General features: G+C 44.7%; 1 protein-coding gene across 1 annotated transcript in view; it reads right to left on the bottom strand.

The window, feature by feature from the left end:
- Nucleotides 1–16,835, bottom strand: part of CDH12 (cadherin 12) — a 1,126,549-nt gene that overhangs the window by 20,315 nt on the left and 1,089,399 nt on the right. The window contains exon 10 of the mRNA XM_060244300.1: nucleotides 7,434–7,570. Coding sequence (XP_060100283.1) covers nucleotides 7,434–7,570 — 137 coding nt within the window. The remainder of the gene's footprint in view (nucleotides 1–7,433; nucleotides 7,571–16,835) is intronic.

Here is a 16,835-nt window from a genome sequence, read left to right as displayed (position 1 = left end):
AGGAAGGAAGGAAGGAAGGAAGGAAGGAAGGAAGGAAGGAAGGGAGGCAAATAGATGGGGAGGGAGAGGCAGAAAGAAAGGAACTTTAACTTTAAATGCATTCTCCCAGTCGACCGATTGGGCAGTGGGGACTTTGGGAGCCGCACAATATGTGTGAAAGAACCACAGTTTGGCCACCCTTCTCTAACAGATAGTGATGACCTTGATGGTTAGATGGCGTTAGAGGGCCTAAAGACTTTTATTTTCCCCGGTTAGCAAAGCAGGTATTTTAAAACACACACCACAGCAATACAGCAATACAATAAAATGGCAAGGGATCTTGACATCATCACTGGTTTCCAAGAGTGCTCCATCTCAAGACCGCAGATGGTCCCTGGAAAGCAGCTGCCAGAATGCCCAGAGGATAAAGCAGATCCAGATGATGCAGTGGAGAGACCTGTTCTTGACCTTCATCTGATTCTCCACACAAAAGTGGCAAAGGCCAAACGCATTTGAAGCTTCTGAGAGTTGACTGGAGGCCACCTGGAAAGTTCTACTTAAACCAGAAATGGCAGGACAATTTGGAAACGTGTCCATACTTGGAAATGAGTTGTCAATTATATAACGGGGTACAACTGGAAAGAGCTGCAAAGTTCATTGAAATTCAAAAGGCATTTGGGTTTTGTATAACTACAAGAAGAGCCCGGTCAAACATCTGTGAGATGCTCAAAGAGAAAGGCCAATTCAGAGTTGCCAAAAGTCCGCTGCAAGCAGCTCATAGCAGCCTGCGCAGCTGCCACCTGGCTCAGACGGAGCGCCTGCGAAAGCTTCATTTGTGAACCTTCATGTCTGTGTGGCTGTTGCAATTAGCAGAAATGTGGTGTCTTGAAAAACACGGACGGGTCATGGGAATCATGATAGCACTTTAAGAGCTGACATGCGGATGCTGGCTCACTAATTTATTCCCCCCATTTATTCCCCAATTCTCTTCCCAGTTAGGACCCAAAGTGGCTTACATTCTCCAGAGAGCCAATTTGGTGTAGAGAAAGCCCGTCTGGTGTAGACTCTTATCTGGGAGAACCGGGTTTCATTCCCCACTCCTCCACTTGCAGCTGCTGGAATAGCCTTGGGTCAGCCAGAGCTCTCTTATCTGGGAGAACCGGGTTTGATTCCCCTCTCCTCCACTTGCAGCTGCTGGAATAGCCTTGGGTCAGTTGTAGCTCTGGTAGAGGTTGTCCTTGAAAGGGCAGCTGCTGTGAGAGCCCTCTCAGCCCCACCCACCTCACAGGGTGTCTGTAGAAAGCCAGTTTGGTGTAGTGGTTAAGTGTGCGGACTCTTATCTGGGAGAACCGGGTTTGATTCTCCACTCCTCCACTTGCACCTGCTGGGATGGCCTTGGGTCAGCTGTAGCTCTGGCAGAGGTTGTCCTTGAAAGGGCAGCTACTGTGAGAGCCTTCTCAGCCTCACCCACCTCACAGGGTGTCTGTTGTGGGGGGAGAAGATATGGGAGATTGTAAGCCGCTCTGAGTCTCTGATTCAAAGAGAAGGGCAGGGTATAAATCTACAATTCTTTTTCTTCTTCCCCTTCTCAATTTTATCCTCACAATAAATGTGTGATGCCGGTTAGGAGCCTGTGAGTAGCCCAAGATCACCCAGCAAGTTTGCCTGGCAGAGTGGAGATTCGAATTTGGATCTCCCAGATTCTAGTCTGACACTTTGATCACTACGCCATGCTATACTACACTGGCTCTCTGTGTGCCTTACAGAGAAGGTTGTCGTCTTCTTTTTCCAAAAGGGCATAATTTGGAGGCATATTACCTCAGCATTTCTCCCACATGTGTAGATCAGATCTAAATCTCACCCAGTTGCTTTCAACAGGCCTTGGTTGTGATTCACTGTTGACCAAAGTATGCCCAGGAAGTCTAGGCAGCAACGTTTTGAGTTTGCCTCAGCTTTGAATGGTCTTTCTAAATCATCCCTGCTGGTTTCTGAGGCATTAAAACACATTACAGCTGTATGATGAAGTGTCTCTACAATCACAAGCCTAATTAACCTAATGAAAACAACAGAATAAAAGGAACTGTGAGGATGTTTATTTGTATTACACCATGTTGTAAGAGTATATGCCTTGGTGGCTCACAATGCTGTGGAAATGGATAGAATTTAGACAGAATTACTAGTCTGCAGTGAAAGTGGTTCAGTCAAGTGTAGAGTGTAATTGACTCTCTTTTTAAAAAACAGCTAAGTAAAATCCATCTCCTCTGCTTGCAACTGTACATATAGAACGAAATTCTGACAGGGATCTATAGAGGTGTATTGTCTTCTTACGGAACCGTGACTCCAACTTTCTTGCAGTTGTTACCAAACCACTGAGAAATATGGCCGCTTTCTGTCAGCTTGTGGTTTTGCTCAATCTCTTCATCAGAGAAGTGAAATTTATCATTTTCCTGTTCTGGAGACAAACACAGAATCTTCTCATGGATGGGTTCCTCATCGGGCACTTTTTCAGTGGACAAGTTACTAGGTTGCTTGAATCCATTTTCACCCCTGAATAAAGTGTCCGTTAACTCCAGTACTTTAGGTGGCATTTGCAAATCACACTTCTGAGTGACTCCATTCATATTTAGGGTCAGTGGATCCTACCAGAACCGTAGCCAGGGATTTCTCTTGAGGAGGCAGTCAGGGGGCAGTTTAGTACAGTTGATCTTACTTCCAAGAAATCTGCTAAGTGAATTGGGCTGTGCAAAGGAATTGAGAAGCTGCTCTTGTGTTATCTCAGGTATAACGTTCCTTGGTCCTCAGGGATGTTGAAATCCAGGCAGGCTGTCTCAAAATTCATGCAGTATGCCTCCAAATTATGCCCTTTTGGAAATCCAGGGATTCTTTTCATATCTGCCCTAACATAGTTAGAATCATAGAGTTGGAAGGGACCTCTAGGGTCATCTAGTCCAACCCCCTGCACAATGCAGGAAACTCACAAACACCTCCCGCTAAATTCACAGGATCTTCACTGCTATCAGATGGCCATCCAGCCCCTGTTTACAAACCTCCAAGGAAGGAGAGCCCACCACTTCCTGAGGAAGCCTGTTCCACTGAGGAATTACTTTAAAGGTCAGGAAGTTCTTCCTAATGTTGAGTCGGAAACTCTTTTGATTTAATTTCAATCCATTGGTTCTGGTCCTACCTTTCCTGGACTCTAGGAGCTGTATGAACTTCCTCCAGTTAAATTTATTTCATTCTTAATTTCTGAATTTCAATATCTACCTTCATTCTGGTCTTTCTTCTCTTTGTTTTTTTCATTCCTCAGTCTAGCTAATTCTAATTCCCATTCTTCCTTTTATCTTCAGGCTGTTATTTTGACTATTTCAATTTGTCCTTCCTTTTCTCTTTGAGCTGTTATTTAGGCTAATTCAATTCACTCTTCCTTTTCTCTTTGAGCTGTTATTTTAGCTAATTTAATTTGATGTTCACATTTAGTCAATTCAGTTCTCTCTGTGATTTTCCACATTTCTACAGTACCTGGTTCTGTTTCTACCTCACTGTCAATATGCATAGATCCAGCACCTCCCTCTTCATCTGCACGAGCTTCATTTTCTTCAGAGACATTTTAGTGACAACTGCCTTTCCCTTTTTCTGGTTATTTCAGGAGTGTCAAATCCTTTTACCAAACATAGGTGGTTTTTTTCCCCCCTTGACTATTTGGGATCTTTATTACAGCTCCTCCTTATGTACAACCTTAACTTTACCTCAGATGGGCAAATCCTTTTTGCCAACTTGTTCCCCCCTTTTTAAATTCCCCAGTATTCTTATTATTGGACCTCCTTATGTTTTACTTGAAACGTTTACCTCCAGAGGGCAAACCCCTTCACCAGATCACTCACTCCTTTTCACAGCACCTCTTCGTGCTTTACCTGAGACTTACCTCAGGAGAGTTCTGGCCACAAATAACCTCCTGTTTTCCACACGCACACACGTTTTCCACACGTTCCCTAATTTACCAAGGCTTTTTGTCTCAAGAATACTTTTCATCTTTATTTTAAATTTGGGGGTTAGTATCCAAGTGCTTATCCATCACTTTACGTAACACACTTTCTCATTTACTCAGGGTGATTACAGAGCGGCACTTTGGGCCAACTCAGAGATGGCACTTTGGGCCGACACACACAAACATCTGCCATCCATCCTCATCCCACACTCGCCCGTCCTCCAGCCCCCACAGTCTGGCTCAAAAAGCTGCCACTTCTGAAGTGATCGCAAATTTCTGAGCCAACAGCCAGAAATCCGTCTGGGTGGATGCCAGGTGACTTGACTGTATGAAAGCTCCAAGCTGCCCCAAGCAGCTTCTGCCTTTTATTCCCCTTAAAAACTGTTGGGAGCACTGGAGCGCATGAGTGCTTGAGCGCTTAACTTGCTGGGGGAAGAAAGAGCCCTCTGGCTTCTGAGGCGCCTCTGTGTCTGGAGGTGCAAGCACATCACTGGGGAGCACGTGAGGGCTTCAGGATGGTTCTTTTTGAGCTGGCCCAATTCAAAATGCCTCCCAACCACCCCAAACTGCCCATCTGTTATCACCCTCAGAGTCCCTATCACCATCCACAACTCTGAAAGGAAGACAGTCACAGTTCACCACTCACCTTGCCTCTTTAAAACATATAAAAACCATTTTATATACCAGGTCTTCTCTCTCATTCACAAAGACATCACCTTTAATAATCACCCCTCACTCAGCCACTTCACAGAGCTACTGGGGATGGAGCCTCGAACACTGTTTCATTCACATGCTGCCACCATTTATTTATTTATTTATTTATCTGTCTGTCTGTCTGTCTGTCTGTCTGTCTGTCTGTCTGTCTATCTATCTATCTATCTATCTATCTATCTATCTATCTATCTATCTATCTATCTATCTATCTAATTAAATACAGGCTGTGATCTTAACTTCTGTGAAAAAGGGATCAACTGCTTTCATTGCAACCATATAAATCCAGCCCACATAGTTATACAAACAAGGAACTGACTTTTATTTTTGTTCTGAACATAACTTTGGAGTAGTATCAGGCACATGTTACACAGCTTCTTTCCAGCTGAATTACTGAACTATTTCCCTGTGAGGCATTTGGGATTCTTTGTTACAAGTTGACCTTTTCCACTCAGCATTGAGCTGCCCTTCTCCCAAGCTTCACGCAGCTAGTCTTACTATCAACGGAACTATCTGCAGCTCCCCCCACATTTCCATCAGTTCCCACTAGTGACTTTTTCAGAGAGGCAGAACCTAACTGTCAAGCATGTGGGTTCAATGACGAGTAGAAGTTGATACAAGGACTACGTTTATTGATAGACTGATACTTTCTGTGTAACAGGTTCTTGAGAGTAATGCTACAAATACATTGATACTTATCCTCTGCTCCTGCGGTATTTCAATCCATCAAATGCAGATTACTAGACATCCAGTTGCAACGTCTAACTGAGGCTGCTCGGAAAACTTGCTCCCCAAGCTATCTGGGTCTATCCCAGACTCCTGGGCTTTTAGCTCCCTATTTCCTCTTTTTAACAGATCCTCACCAAAGAAGAGCACTCATGCGGGCTAAATTTAATGCACTACCATCGGCCATCCTCTCCAGAAGATACCACAGAATCCCCCGCAATCTTAGACGATGCCCTTGTAGCCAAGGAGTCATCGAAATGGTCCCTCATGTTCTTCTGGACTGCCCTTTCTATAGCAGCCCACGAGCAAAATACCTGGATGCTCAGCTCTCTGACCATCAAGGCCTTTCTGATAATGCCAAGGTCCGCTTTTTACTCCACGGGAAACACAACTTTCTCACTACTCACGTTGCTTGTTTTTTACAAGTTGCGATCCGAATCAGAGAGGCTTTTACTCATGCATAGCCCACAGCTATTTTATGCCATTTAACTTTTGCTGGGTTTTTTATTATATTTTTATTATATTTTATGTCATTTAACTTTTGCTGGTTTTATATTATATAATTTTTATTATATTCTATAGTGTCACTGCTGGTTTTAAAGTATACTGTATCCTTATATTAATGCCAATAAAGGTCTATGATGATGATGATTATACATTGATACAATACTTTTAAGGTTTACTTCAAAAGGATTCCAAAGGGTGGGGGTGCAGGGTAGCTCTCACACATAAACTATCATAAATGTCTACATTCTCATAGTGTTATCAGGACACTGTCCTTGCTTTCCCCCAGATGTGTTGCACTCCCTACCAGGAATGTATGGAAAGGCGTTGATTACTTCTTCTCAAGTTTGTTTCATTTCTCACTACTACTACTTTTCAGGCAATAAAGCAAGAAGGGGGGGAGGGAAAGAATAACAGAGCTAGCAAAGCTTGGTCCTCCATGATACTTCACAGATCAGTGTTAGGCAGGACCTTATAACCATCAATTATCAATGGAATTTCACCATGCTTGACATAAACCTGTCCGTCATATGGACTTTGACTGTGCTCATGCAGCATTGTCCTTTTCAATATATTTGGTCATTCACTGAAACTCAATGTGCAATTTCACCTCCTGTGAAGGTGATCAGCTGTATGTGCCAGTTGATCTTGCTCTAGATAAGAGCATACTTCACTCACAGAGGTCAACAGCTGGATTGTTTGTTGGGAAATGCACATGGTTCTCTCATTCAGGTTAATTAATGGGCACAATGACACACACTTAAAGTCCAGGTTGACTCTTTTTTAGAGGAAGAATGGAATTATATATGGTTAATTGCTAACTAAAGCTGTACTGATGAAAAGATGACTATTAGGGAATGAAATAAGCCTAAGGCTGCATCCACGCAGTGAGGATTCTCCATTCTGCATTAACTGCTCCTGTGAATGCAAAGGCATTTGCCTTGGTAAAAGAGCATCTGTAAATAAATTTTATGCGCATTTTCCTCCACTGGCTACCATTCCCACTGCATATTTTATCCGCCAGGGTATAGGATGCCTTTTTGAGGATTTATAAAAGGGGGAATTGCTATACCATAAAACTGCTGTGGCTTTGATCCACACAGGACCTTTAAAAATACCACCTTCCTATCCAGACAGCAAGCTCACACATTTGAATTACATTTCTTCCAAAAAGGTCACAGCGAAGCAGTCTTGAGAGAGAGCAAAACGAGGATGGGGCAACCTAGAGAGTGGGTAATTTAAGGATGGCATCATGTGGATGCCGTTAAAATGGCATTCCAGTCAGGAAGCAAAGGTAGAGAAAAATATCTGTGGCAGAAGCAGCTGAACAGTTGTATGAATTGTTCTGAGGTTTAATGCACTCTGAAGGTAATGACTCCCTCTGCCCTTTGTCGAGAGAAAACAATGCATATTACTTCAAAAATGGAGCTTAAAAAGGCAAACACGGTGTCATGTGAAATGAATAAAAGATGAAGCATTCCCAGAATTGCTTTCAGAATACGGTGGTTCTTTTTCTGCTTGTACTTACTAATTTTGCTTGCGACAATTGAAAAATTGTACTGCGCGGTGTTCTCTCTGTCCAGCAATTCATTTGTGGCAACAGTACCTTCCGTCCCATCTATCGTGAAGAAGTTGTCGACGTCGCTCTTCCAGTCTATGAAGTACCTGTGAAGGGATAGGCGTGGAGAGGAAAAAGGATGAAAAGTGGCAATGCCCATTTATTGTAATAGCAGCTGGTGTTTTTGCTGGATGAGTTTAGTTATATTCTGCTCTCAGGGAGTACTATCTCTGCTTTGCAATAATGAGGTTATGATTGCTTTAACACAAAGTCACAAGGCTAAATGGTGAACAGTGACAGACAAGACAAAAAAGCAATAGAGACTTTGTTATATGTTGTCAAAGGCTTTAATGGCTGGAGTTCATTAGTTGTAGATCTTCCGGGCTGTGTGGCCACGGCCGTGGCATTGTGAGCCCTGACGTTTCGCCAGCAACTGTGACTGGCATCCTCCGAGGTATAGCCCAGAAAACTGGCACTCTCTCTAGGTCAAAGTGAGAAAAAGTGCCTACCATCTACTTCTCACTTTGACCCAGAGAGAACTCCAGTTTTCTGGGCTATACCTCTGAGGATGCCAGTCACAGTTGCTGGCGAAACGTCAGGTCTCAATGTCAAGACCGTGGCCATACAGCCTGGAAAATCTACAACAATTAGAGGAATTGCTATCATCTTTTATTGTAATCACTGCCAATGAGGCTCTTCAGACATGTCCTCTTGCTGTCCTCTTAATGCCTTCCATCTTCCCGTAAGTTCACCAAACTTTAAAACAAACACAGCAACCAGGAGCATTTCTCACTGCAGCTCATTAATCCACTCTCCTTACTGCACGCCTTTTTTCATATTTTCTCACTTTGCTAGTTAAAAAGTTTCAGCTGACAACAATATACTTCCATAGTTTGATGCATCAAATATTGCTCTGTCTTAGCATACAAACCTGATCGAAAGGAGTACTCCTCCAAACCACACCCCATTCCAAAGATCACCAATACTGATTGTGTTGGCCTGGTGTGGGACGCTTGTCTGGTGTACAACCCATTGGGGCAAACATGTACCCACTATATATATATCAGGGGTGGCAAACTTGCTTAACCTAAGAGCCACATAGAATAAACATCAGATGTTTGAGAGCCATAAGACAGGAAGGCAGGCAGGCAAATAGATGGAAGGGAGAGGTAGAAAGAAAGCAACATTAACTTTATATATATTTTCCAAGCTGCCGACAGGCTTGGCTTGGAGAAATTATTTAAGGAGAGAAATGCCTTTTCCCAAGTCAACCAATGGGGTGGCAGAGGCTTCAAGAGCCACACCGTAAGTGTGAAAGAGCCACAGTTTGGCCACCCCTGATCTATATTGTGTCTAGAGGTCGAGAGGTTTCACCCTCCTGGCCAGCAGGGAATCTGGGAAAGGGATGTTTGAGGTCAGAAAAATTGCACTGGGAGAATTGGTCAATGCTCCCTCCTCTAGAAAAATCCAGAATTCTCAAGTATCTGGTCTAGTTTGTCCATCAAAAGCTGCTGGGGGAGCATCTCAACCTTAACAACAAACTCAAAAGTTGCCATCTTTCAGAAAGGGGGGGGGGAGCCCTCAAAGGACATGTCAGTCTTTGAAGTGTCACATGACTCTTATTTGGCTGCTGTGAATTAGCGCAGCTGTCTCTTTGGGTATTTGCATTTAATATACTCATAAACAGCAGGAGAAAGTGCTCTCATACTTCACTCAAACAACAATTGCGATTCTCCTCCTTGACAGCTTGAATCTTAACCATTTGCGGCTGTCTTTTTCTTTGTGAAGCGATTACTGATGTTATGGGATGCAATTGAAACCCATTAAAACCGACATTTGCTTTGCAGTGGACTGCAACTGGATGTTGATTATATGGAAGGCATAATAGCGCAAGGCTTAGTTTACGCGATACTTATGGCTTAATCCTATGGTGTGTTACTCAGAAGTGAGTTAATGGCTTTTATTCCCAAGTGAAGGTGCCGGGGATGCAGTCTTAAATCCCAATTGCAACAGTTTTCTTTATAGGCAAATGAGTAGTCAGAAAATCAAACAATGCACTTATGGCACATCATAAATCACGAGGATGTGCAACGTTCCCTCTTATATTGAACAGAGCTGTTCACATCCTGAGCAGCATATAACTGCTGTAATCAGAGCTCATTTTTTGTAACAGGAACTCCTTTGCATATTTTGTAGCAGGAACTCCTTTGCATATTTTGTAGCATACCAAATCCTGTGAATTTAGGGGGAAGTGTTTGTGAGTTTCCTGCATTGTGCAGGGGGTTGGATTAGATGACCCTAGAGGTCCCTTCCAACTCTATGATTCTATGAGGCCACACACCCCTGATGTAGCCAATCATCCTGGAGTTTACAGTAGGTCCTGTACTAAGAGCCCTGTAAACTCTTGGAGGATTGGCTACATCAGGGGTGTGTGGCCTAATATGCAAAGGAGTTTCTGCTACCAAAAAAAAAAGCTAGCTGTAATCTTAGAAGGGGTGGCGGGCAGTGCAAAAACCTGTGTGGCTCTAGACAGCTGCTAAACTGTGCTTCCTGTTTTCATGAGCGGTCGCTCTTACGTGCAGCTTAGAGGGAACACTGACGCTGCTGTGGCACTGTGGTAGTGATAATTTCAGGTGGGTAGACTCTCAAAAAGTCGAAGTTCCCTGTGTCAGATAGCTTTGACTCTCGAAAGAAGAAGAAGATATAAAGTCACCAGGTATTTCCTGAGTCGGACCTGGCTACCCTATTATTCAGTCCTCCTGATGTTTCACAAACTGCTAGGCAGGATTGATTGTATGAGAGAAAGGGAAGTAAGAGAAAGTGGACAAAGAAGGGGAGGAGGAGGAGTGTGTGTGTGTGTGAGAGAGAGAGAGAGAGAGTGTATATGCAATGCCTTCTACTTTAGCAATGTCACAATAAAATAGTGGGTGGGGAGGCCTGGTGGCGCACTTTGCATCCGTTGTGTTTGCGCTGGCCCTTTGTGAGCATTAACACTAAACGTTTTGCTTTTTAAAAAAAAATCTGAAAAACCTATTTGACTTGAGCTGAGAGTGGGTAGGCCTAAATTCCGTTTTACAATTAAAATTTTTAGTTGCATTTATTGTTTGAAGTGATGCTTGTGGATGTCTGAACTCATTGTTATCCGCCCTGAGTCCGCTTGCGGCGAGGGTGGGATAAAAATCCAAGGGAATAAATAACAATAAATAGATGGGCAGGGTTTTCTGTTCACAATAAGACATCTGGATTCAAGCACTTTAACAAAGTGTCGTTAGTATAATGCAGTTGCCCCAAGAAAGGGCGTTTTCGCACTGACCTTACGCCGGAGCGACGTCCCTCTTCACCGCGCAGCGTCTGCGCGGGTTTCGCACTAATTGCTCCGCAGAACCCGGAAGAGCCGCAAGGTCCCGGTTTTTGGTGGTTTACATTTGCGACGCAAAAGCTGCGGGACTTTGCGGCTCTTCCGGGTTCTGCGGGGCAATTAGTGCGAAATCCGCGCAGACGCTGCGCGGTGAAGAGGGACGTCGCTCCGGCGTAAGGTCAGTGCGAAAATGCCCGAAGTCTCCCATCCAAGCCTTTGCTAGGGAGATCCGGTGTGCTTGGGCTATCCTGGGCAGGGCATGGGAACCCCCCACGTAGATTCCTTGGCCTTGCTCGTCACCTTTCAGAATTGCCTCTCTGCTTCTGTGTTCTGGACGACAACTTTAATCCTCACCAAATAAACTTCTGGCTTCTTGGAAACTTTCGCTGTTTCAGTTCTATCCAAACAGAGAACATAAGCCTCAGCGATCTCAGTGACTACAACAAAGCATTTTTGTCTCTCGCTATTCTTTAAATAAGTGGATTTCCGCTGTCATTTCGCTATTATCTTCTGATCCCCATATGTCAAAGGCAACAGATTGAAAAGTCTCTCTCCCCCCCCCTCCTTTTTGCCTGATAAAGAGTAATAAATTGCTGCCAGTGGTAATACTTTTTTGCTAATGTGAGCTTTTTGGGAGTGCTTTGTTCTCCGGAGTTGTGCCGTCTGGGGCATAAAGCGCAGATCCGTCTTTCTGTGACTGCCTCCATTGTTTTGCAGATCACAGATTTGTGTAATAGGCATTGTGATGGCGAAAACTGCGCCTGGAAATCATCTTGGAGAAAATGAATTAATTTGCAATGAAACTGTACTGTGCAGCACATTATACCGGCTATTGTGTACTAGAGGCTGTAATGTCTTCCCAAGTTGTTTTAAAGACCTATTTGTCCCTGTCCCATCTCCTCCCTCCCCCTTTTATGTGGTGCAAGTTCTTCATTTAAAATATTATGGAACTGACACAAGCTGTTATTTACCCTGACATGGCAAACTGGGTTTTAAAGAGCTAACGCAGAGTAATCATTGTAAGGCACACATGGAAGTTGTAATCACACACAACTGCTTTGTAACTAATTTATGCTTTTTCCTAACTTCTGCTTATTGACTTTTACTTTCAGAAGATATAAACCTTATGGTGCACTGAAGTCTAATGCATCAGTAACTAATGGCTGTATATATTTTCCCTCCCCTCAATTTGGCCACTGGATAAAACAGCACAATCAGCTTAATAAACTGGAATAGGGGAATTAATAGGGCTGCTAGCTCTGGTTTGGGAAATACCTGGAGATTTTGGGGGTAGAGTCTGAGGAGGGGGGGTGGGGGCATAATGCCATAGAATCCACTCTCCAAAGCAGCCATTTCCTCCCGGGAAATTAATCTCTGTTGCCTGGAGTTCAGTTGTAATTCCAGGAGATCTCCAACTACTGTTGGGAGCTTGGGAACTATAGGATTGACCTCCTTCTCCTCCTTCTCCTTCTGCCGTAAAAGCTGTGTGGCAACACTTATACATTTTAAAGCATTTAACAAATATATTCTAATAAGCCGAATAACACTCCCAAGGTGCATTGATGTGGCTCAAGGACCCTTCTTATAATTCTCGGGGAACATGTATTCTGTTTGCTGAAAACATCATTATGATGCCTTTCCCCCCAGCTTAGGGTTCGCAAAGATTATTAGTGAGGAAGTGCCAAACAAAACAAAACAAAACGGCTTCACTTTGAATGCAAATATGTTTTCACTTGTTTTGAAAAAGCGAGAGCTTCTAGTGCTGACAGTTGCTCTGCTATTCACTGGAATGTGGGTAGTGGCACTTTCACTAAGATGGTTTCTACATGGGGCTGGTCAGGGCTTTTTTTGTAGCAGGAACTCCTTTGCATATTAGACCACACACCCCTGATGTAGCCAATCCTCCTGGAGCTGGAAGGGACGTCCAGGGTCATCGAGTCCAACCCCCTGCACAATGCAGGGAACTCACAAACACCTCCCCCTAAATTCACAGGATCTTCATTGCTGCCAGATGGCCATCTAGCCTCTGTTTAAAAACTTCCAAGGAAGGAGAGCCCACCACCTCCTGGGGAAGCCTGTATCACTAAGGAACTGCTTTAATGGCCAGGAAGTTCTTCCTAATGTTGAGCAGGAAACTTTTGATTTAATTTCAACCCATTGGTTCTGGTCCTACCTTCTGGGGCCACAGAAAACAATTCCGCACCATCCTCTATATGGCAACCCTTCAAGTATACCAGGAGTGGCCAACGGTAGCTCTCCAGATGTTTTTTGCCTACAACTCCCATCAGCCCCAGTCATTGGCCATGCTGGCTGGGGCTGATGGGAGTTGTAGGCAAAAACATTTGGAGAGCTATTGTTGGCCACCCCTGAACTATAGTGATCATATCACCTCTCAGCTGTCTCCTCTCCAGGCTAAACATGCCCAGCTCCTTCAATCTTTCTTCATAGGACTTGGTCTCCAGACTTGGTCTTCTAGGGCCGCAAAAAACAATTGCACGCCATCCTCTATATAGAGTGCATTTTTATGCCTCTTCTGAAATCTGGAAAGCTGCTCCTGAGGTCTGAGATACCGTGAGATGAAAATGCATCTGAGCGGGACACTGAGCTGCCATCTGAGTAGGAAATGAAACACCTTTCCTTCTTGCTTATGCAAGGACATTGCCGCATTCAGGGCTTGAATTCAGCAGGAGCTCACAGGAGCACAGCTCCTGAACCTCCAGCCAGGGAGTTCTCTCCCCATTGCCCACAGATCCCGGGGCATATGCAAATGCAAAAAGGCGCAGGGGCTACTGAGCTCTTGCACCTTTTTCCCATACAAAATGATCCATGGAAATCCTCATCAAGCCACTGTGGCCACATAGGAGAAAGTCATTTAAAAAGGTATGATGGGAGCAAGGATTTATGATGACAATTCTAATTCAAGAAGCCTTTTAAGGTTGATCCTGAGATGATCTAATTTAGTGCACCTTCCGGTTATGTCAAGGGAGTGTGGCATATGCAAATGAGTTATGCAGGTGAGGTGCGCTAATGAGCGCTGGCAACTTTTTTCTACAATTCCATTGTTATGGTTGGTGAGATTTTATAAGATGCGAAAATGTGCATCATCTGCAGTGAAAAGGGATCACTGCTGACAACAGAACAGAGAGCTGGATGCGTTCCTCTAAGAGAGGTGCCTTCCAGGAACAGAAGAAGTTTTCACCTAACATCAGTGGAAGACAAGACTCCATCAGTGGAAGACAAGACTCCTTTTGCTGAAGGAAGGCATCCATGGGCTACAACCGTATGTCTGCAACATCTGAGCAGACGTCATTTATGAGCGGATATCCTGATTCTGCCTTCAGACCAGCAGTACACAGGGTTGTGACGGATATACACAAATCTTTGACTGCCGTTTCTGGATTTTGAAAGTTCTTACCTCATGAAGAACATGGCAACACCGTTAATTTAATTTTATTTTTTATTCCCTGCTGACACCAAGAGGACTCTCTGTTTTGACCATGAATTCTTCAGGGAGAACCAAGGTTAGAAGTGTGTGACTGTTATGGAAAGCTGTGAGCGTAGCCAACCTCCAGGTGGTACCTGGAGATCTGCTTATTCATCTCCACACATCAGTTCCTTTGTAGAAAATGGTTGGAGTCCATAGAGGATGGACTCTATGGGCGTTTTCGCACTGACCTTCTAGTGGCGCGACCACCCTCTTCACACCGGAGGATCTGCCCGGATTTCGCACAAGAAGCGCCGGCGCACCCAAAAGAGCCGGCGACTTCCGTCGCGAAACCCGCTCAAACGGAAACCGCCAAGAAGCAGGAAAACGTTTGAGCGGGTTTCGCGACGGAAGTCGCCGGCTCTTTTGGGTGCGCCGGCGCTTCTTGTGCGAAATCCGGGCAGATCCTCCGGTGTGAAGAGGGTGGTCGCTCCACTAGAAGGTCAGTGCGAAAATGCCCTATATGTTATATCTCACCAAGGTCCCTCCCCAAAGTCTGTCCTCTCCAGGCTCCACTTGCAAAATCTCCAGATATTTTCCAACCTAGAGCATGCAAGCCTAGTCATGAAATAACTGAGATTAAATGTTTTAACTGAAAACTATATAAGGAGTGATGGTCTGGAATGGGGAAGACAATAAAAAAAAATGACCAATAGGGGAAAAAAGATGGACAGAGACGAGGGAGAGATACAGCTCTTTTGCTTTTATTATTTGAATTATACATTCTGACCCTCATATTTTTTTTTTAAAAAATGCCTAAAGTATATCTAAAGTATGAGTGCTTGAAGACTCTTTAGAATTTGAAGAAAACTGGGACTCATTTTGAAGTTACGATTTGGATTAAAAACAATGTACCATATTTTTCGGACCATAAGATGCACTTCCCCCCCCCTCAAAAAAAAAGTGTGGAGGAGGAATGTGTGCGTCTTATGGAGCAAAGGTACCTTACTCCGGGGGGGGGGGGTGATCCGCTGCCTCCGCCTCTGTTCCCGGCACTTCCCCCGCGCCTGCCTGCCTGGCTCCAGCTTCTTCCAGCAAGTGCTGGGATCGCTCCACGCTGCCCCCACCGCAAACCCAGCGCTTCGTGAACGCCGGCTGCGGAGGGGGCAGCATGCTTCCTCCGTGCCTGTCTGCCTGGCTCCAGCTCTGACGCTTACAGCAAGCGCCAGGATCGCTCCCTCCGCCCTCCGATCCCGGCGCTTGCTTTAAGCATCAGAGCTGGAGCCAGGCAGACAGGCACGGAGAAAGCATGCCGCCCTCTCCACAGCCGGCGCTCACGAAGCACTGGGATTGCGGTGGGGGCAGCGTGGAGCGATCCCAGCGCTTGCTGGAAGAAGCTGGAGCCAGGCAGGCAGGCGCGGGGGAAGCGCCGGGATTGGAGGCGGAGGCAGCGGATCGCCCCCCAGGAGGAAAGTGCGTCCTATGTTCCGGAGCACCTTATGGAACGAAAAATACTTGATTTATATCAGTGGTTTATTCATCTTTATTAAACAGGTTGGAATAGCATAGCATTTTGGTATGTTCCCCCATTGTTTGTTGTTTATTATTTATATATTTTCCCCAAGTTTTTTTTTTTCTTTTTCAATCCTTGGGAGGAGGGGATGCTGTTTCCCTTCTGGACCCTTGTGGCCATCCTGGACTGAAATGCATGGTTTTCTTTTCTGGGCCATTCCTGCTTAAACCTCAGAGCCAGTTTGGTGTAGTGGTTAAGTGCGCAGACTCTTATCTGGGAGAACAGGGTTTGATTTCCTACTCCTCCACTTGCACCTGCTGGGATGGCCTTGGGTCAGCCATAGCTCTGGCAGAGGTTGCCCTTGAAAGGGCAGCTGCTGTGAGAGTCCTCTCAGACCCTCCCACCTCACAGGGTGTCTGTTGTGCGGGGAGAAGATATGGGGGATTGTGAGCCGCTCTGAGACTCTGATTCAGAGAGATGGGCGGGGTATAAATCTGCAATTCTTCTTCTTCTCTTAGTAGTCAAGCGTAGCGATAATAGTGATGATGAAAAAGAAAAGGAAGTAAAGAAGCAAAAGATAAATGCTTAATGTTGTCTCAATATAGAAAGATTGAGTAGATAATTATGTTCTTTTGTAAACCTGCTTCCAATATTTTTTTTTAAAAAAATGCCTTTCCTGAACCCTGTATTATTATGTCAGCATACATATTCAACCAGAAACGTTTCCCTTCTTAGCTAGCGAGGTTTAAGCAGGAATGGCCCAGATAACTGAGCCTCCACTTTCCAGAAAGATTTCTTGCTTTTGGCAACGGCATCTTCTGGGAAACTGCAAATGCAACGGGGTGTTATTCTACAAACAGATTGTATCGAGAGACTGGATTCGGACAGTGCCTGATAGAATTGTTTGCAGTCTAGTGTTCACTTGTGTGTTAGGGGAGCTGAAGAAAAGCATTCATAATCATCCCCCTACTATTTTCTGTGCCTTCCCTTTCAATGGAGCCACTTAGGTGAGAAGGGACTGGAGAAGCAGTCCCAGGAAGAAGAAACAAGCAGCTGCCAATGAAAACGATCACTTCA

The sequence above is a fragment of the Heteronotia binoei genome, chromosome 7 (assembly GCF_032191835.1).
Source record: "Heteronotia binoei isolate CCM8104 ecotype False Entrance Well chromosome 7, APGP_CSIRO_Hbin_v1, whole genome shotgun sequence".
Lineage (NCBI taxonomy): Eukaryota > Metazoa > Chordata > Lepidosauria > Squamata > Gekkonidae > Heteronotia > Heteronotia binoei.
The sequence above is the reverse complement of the archived record's forward strand: the minus strand, read 5'-3'. Positions and strand labels throughout refer to the sequence as shown.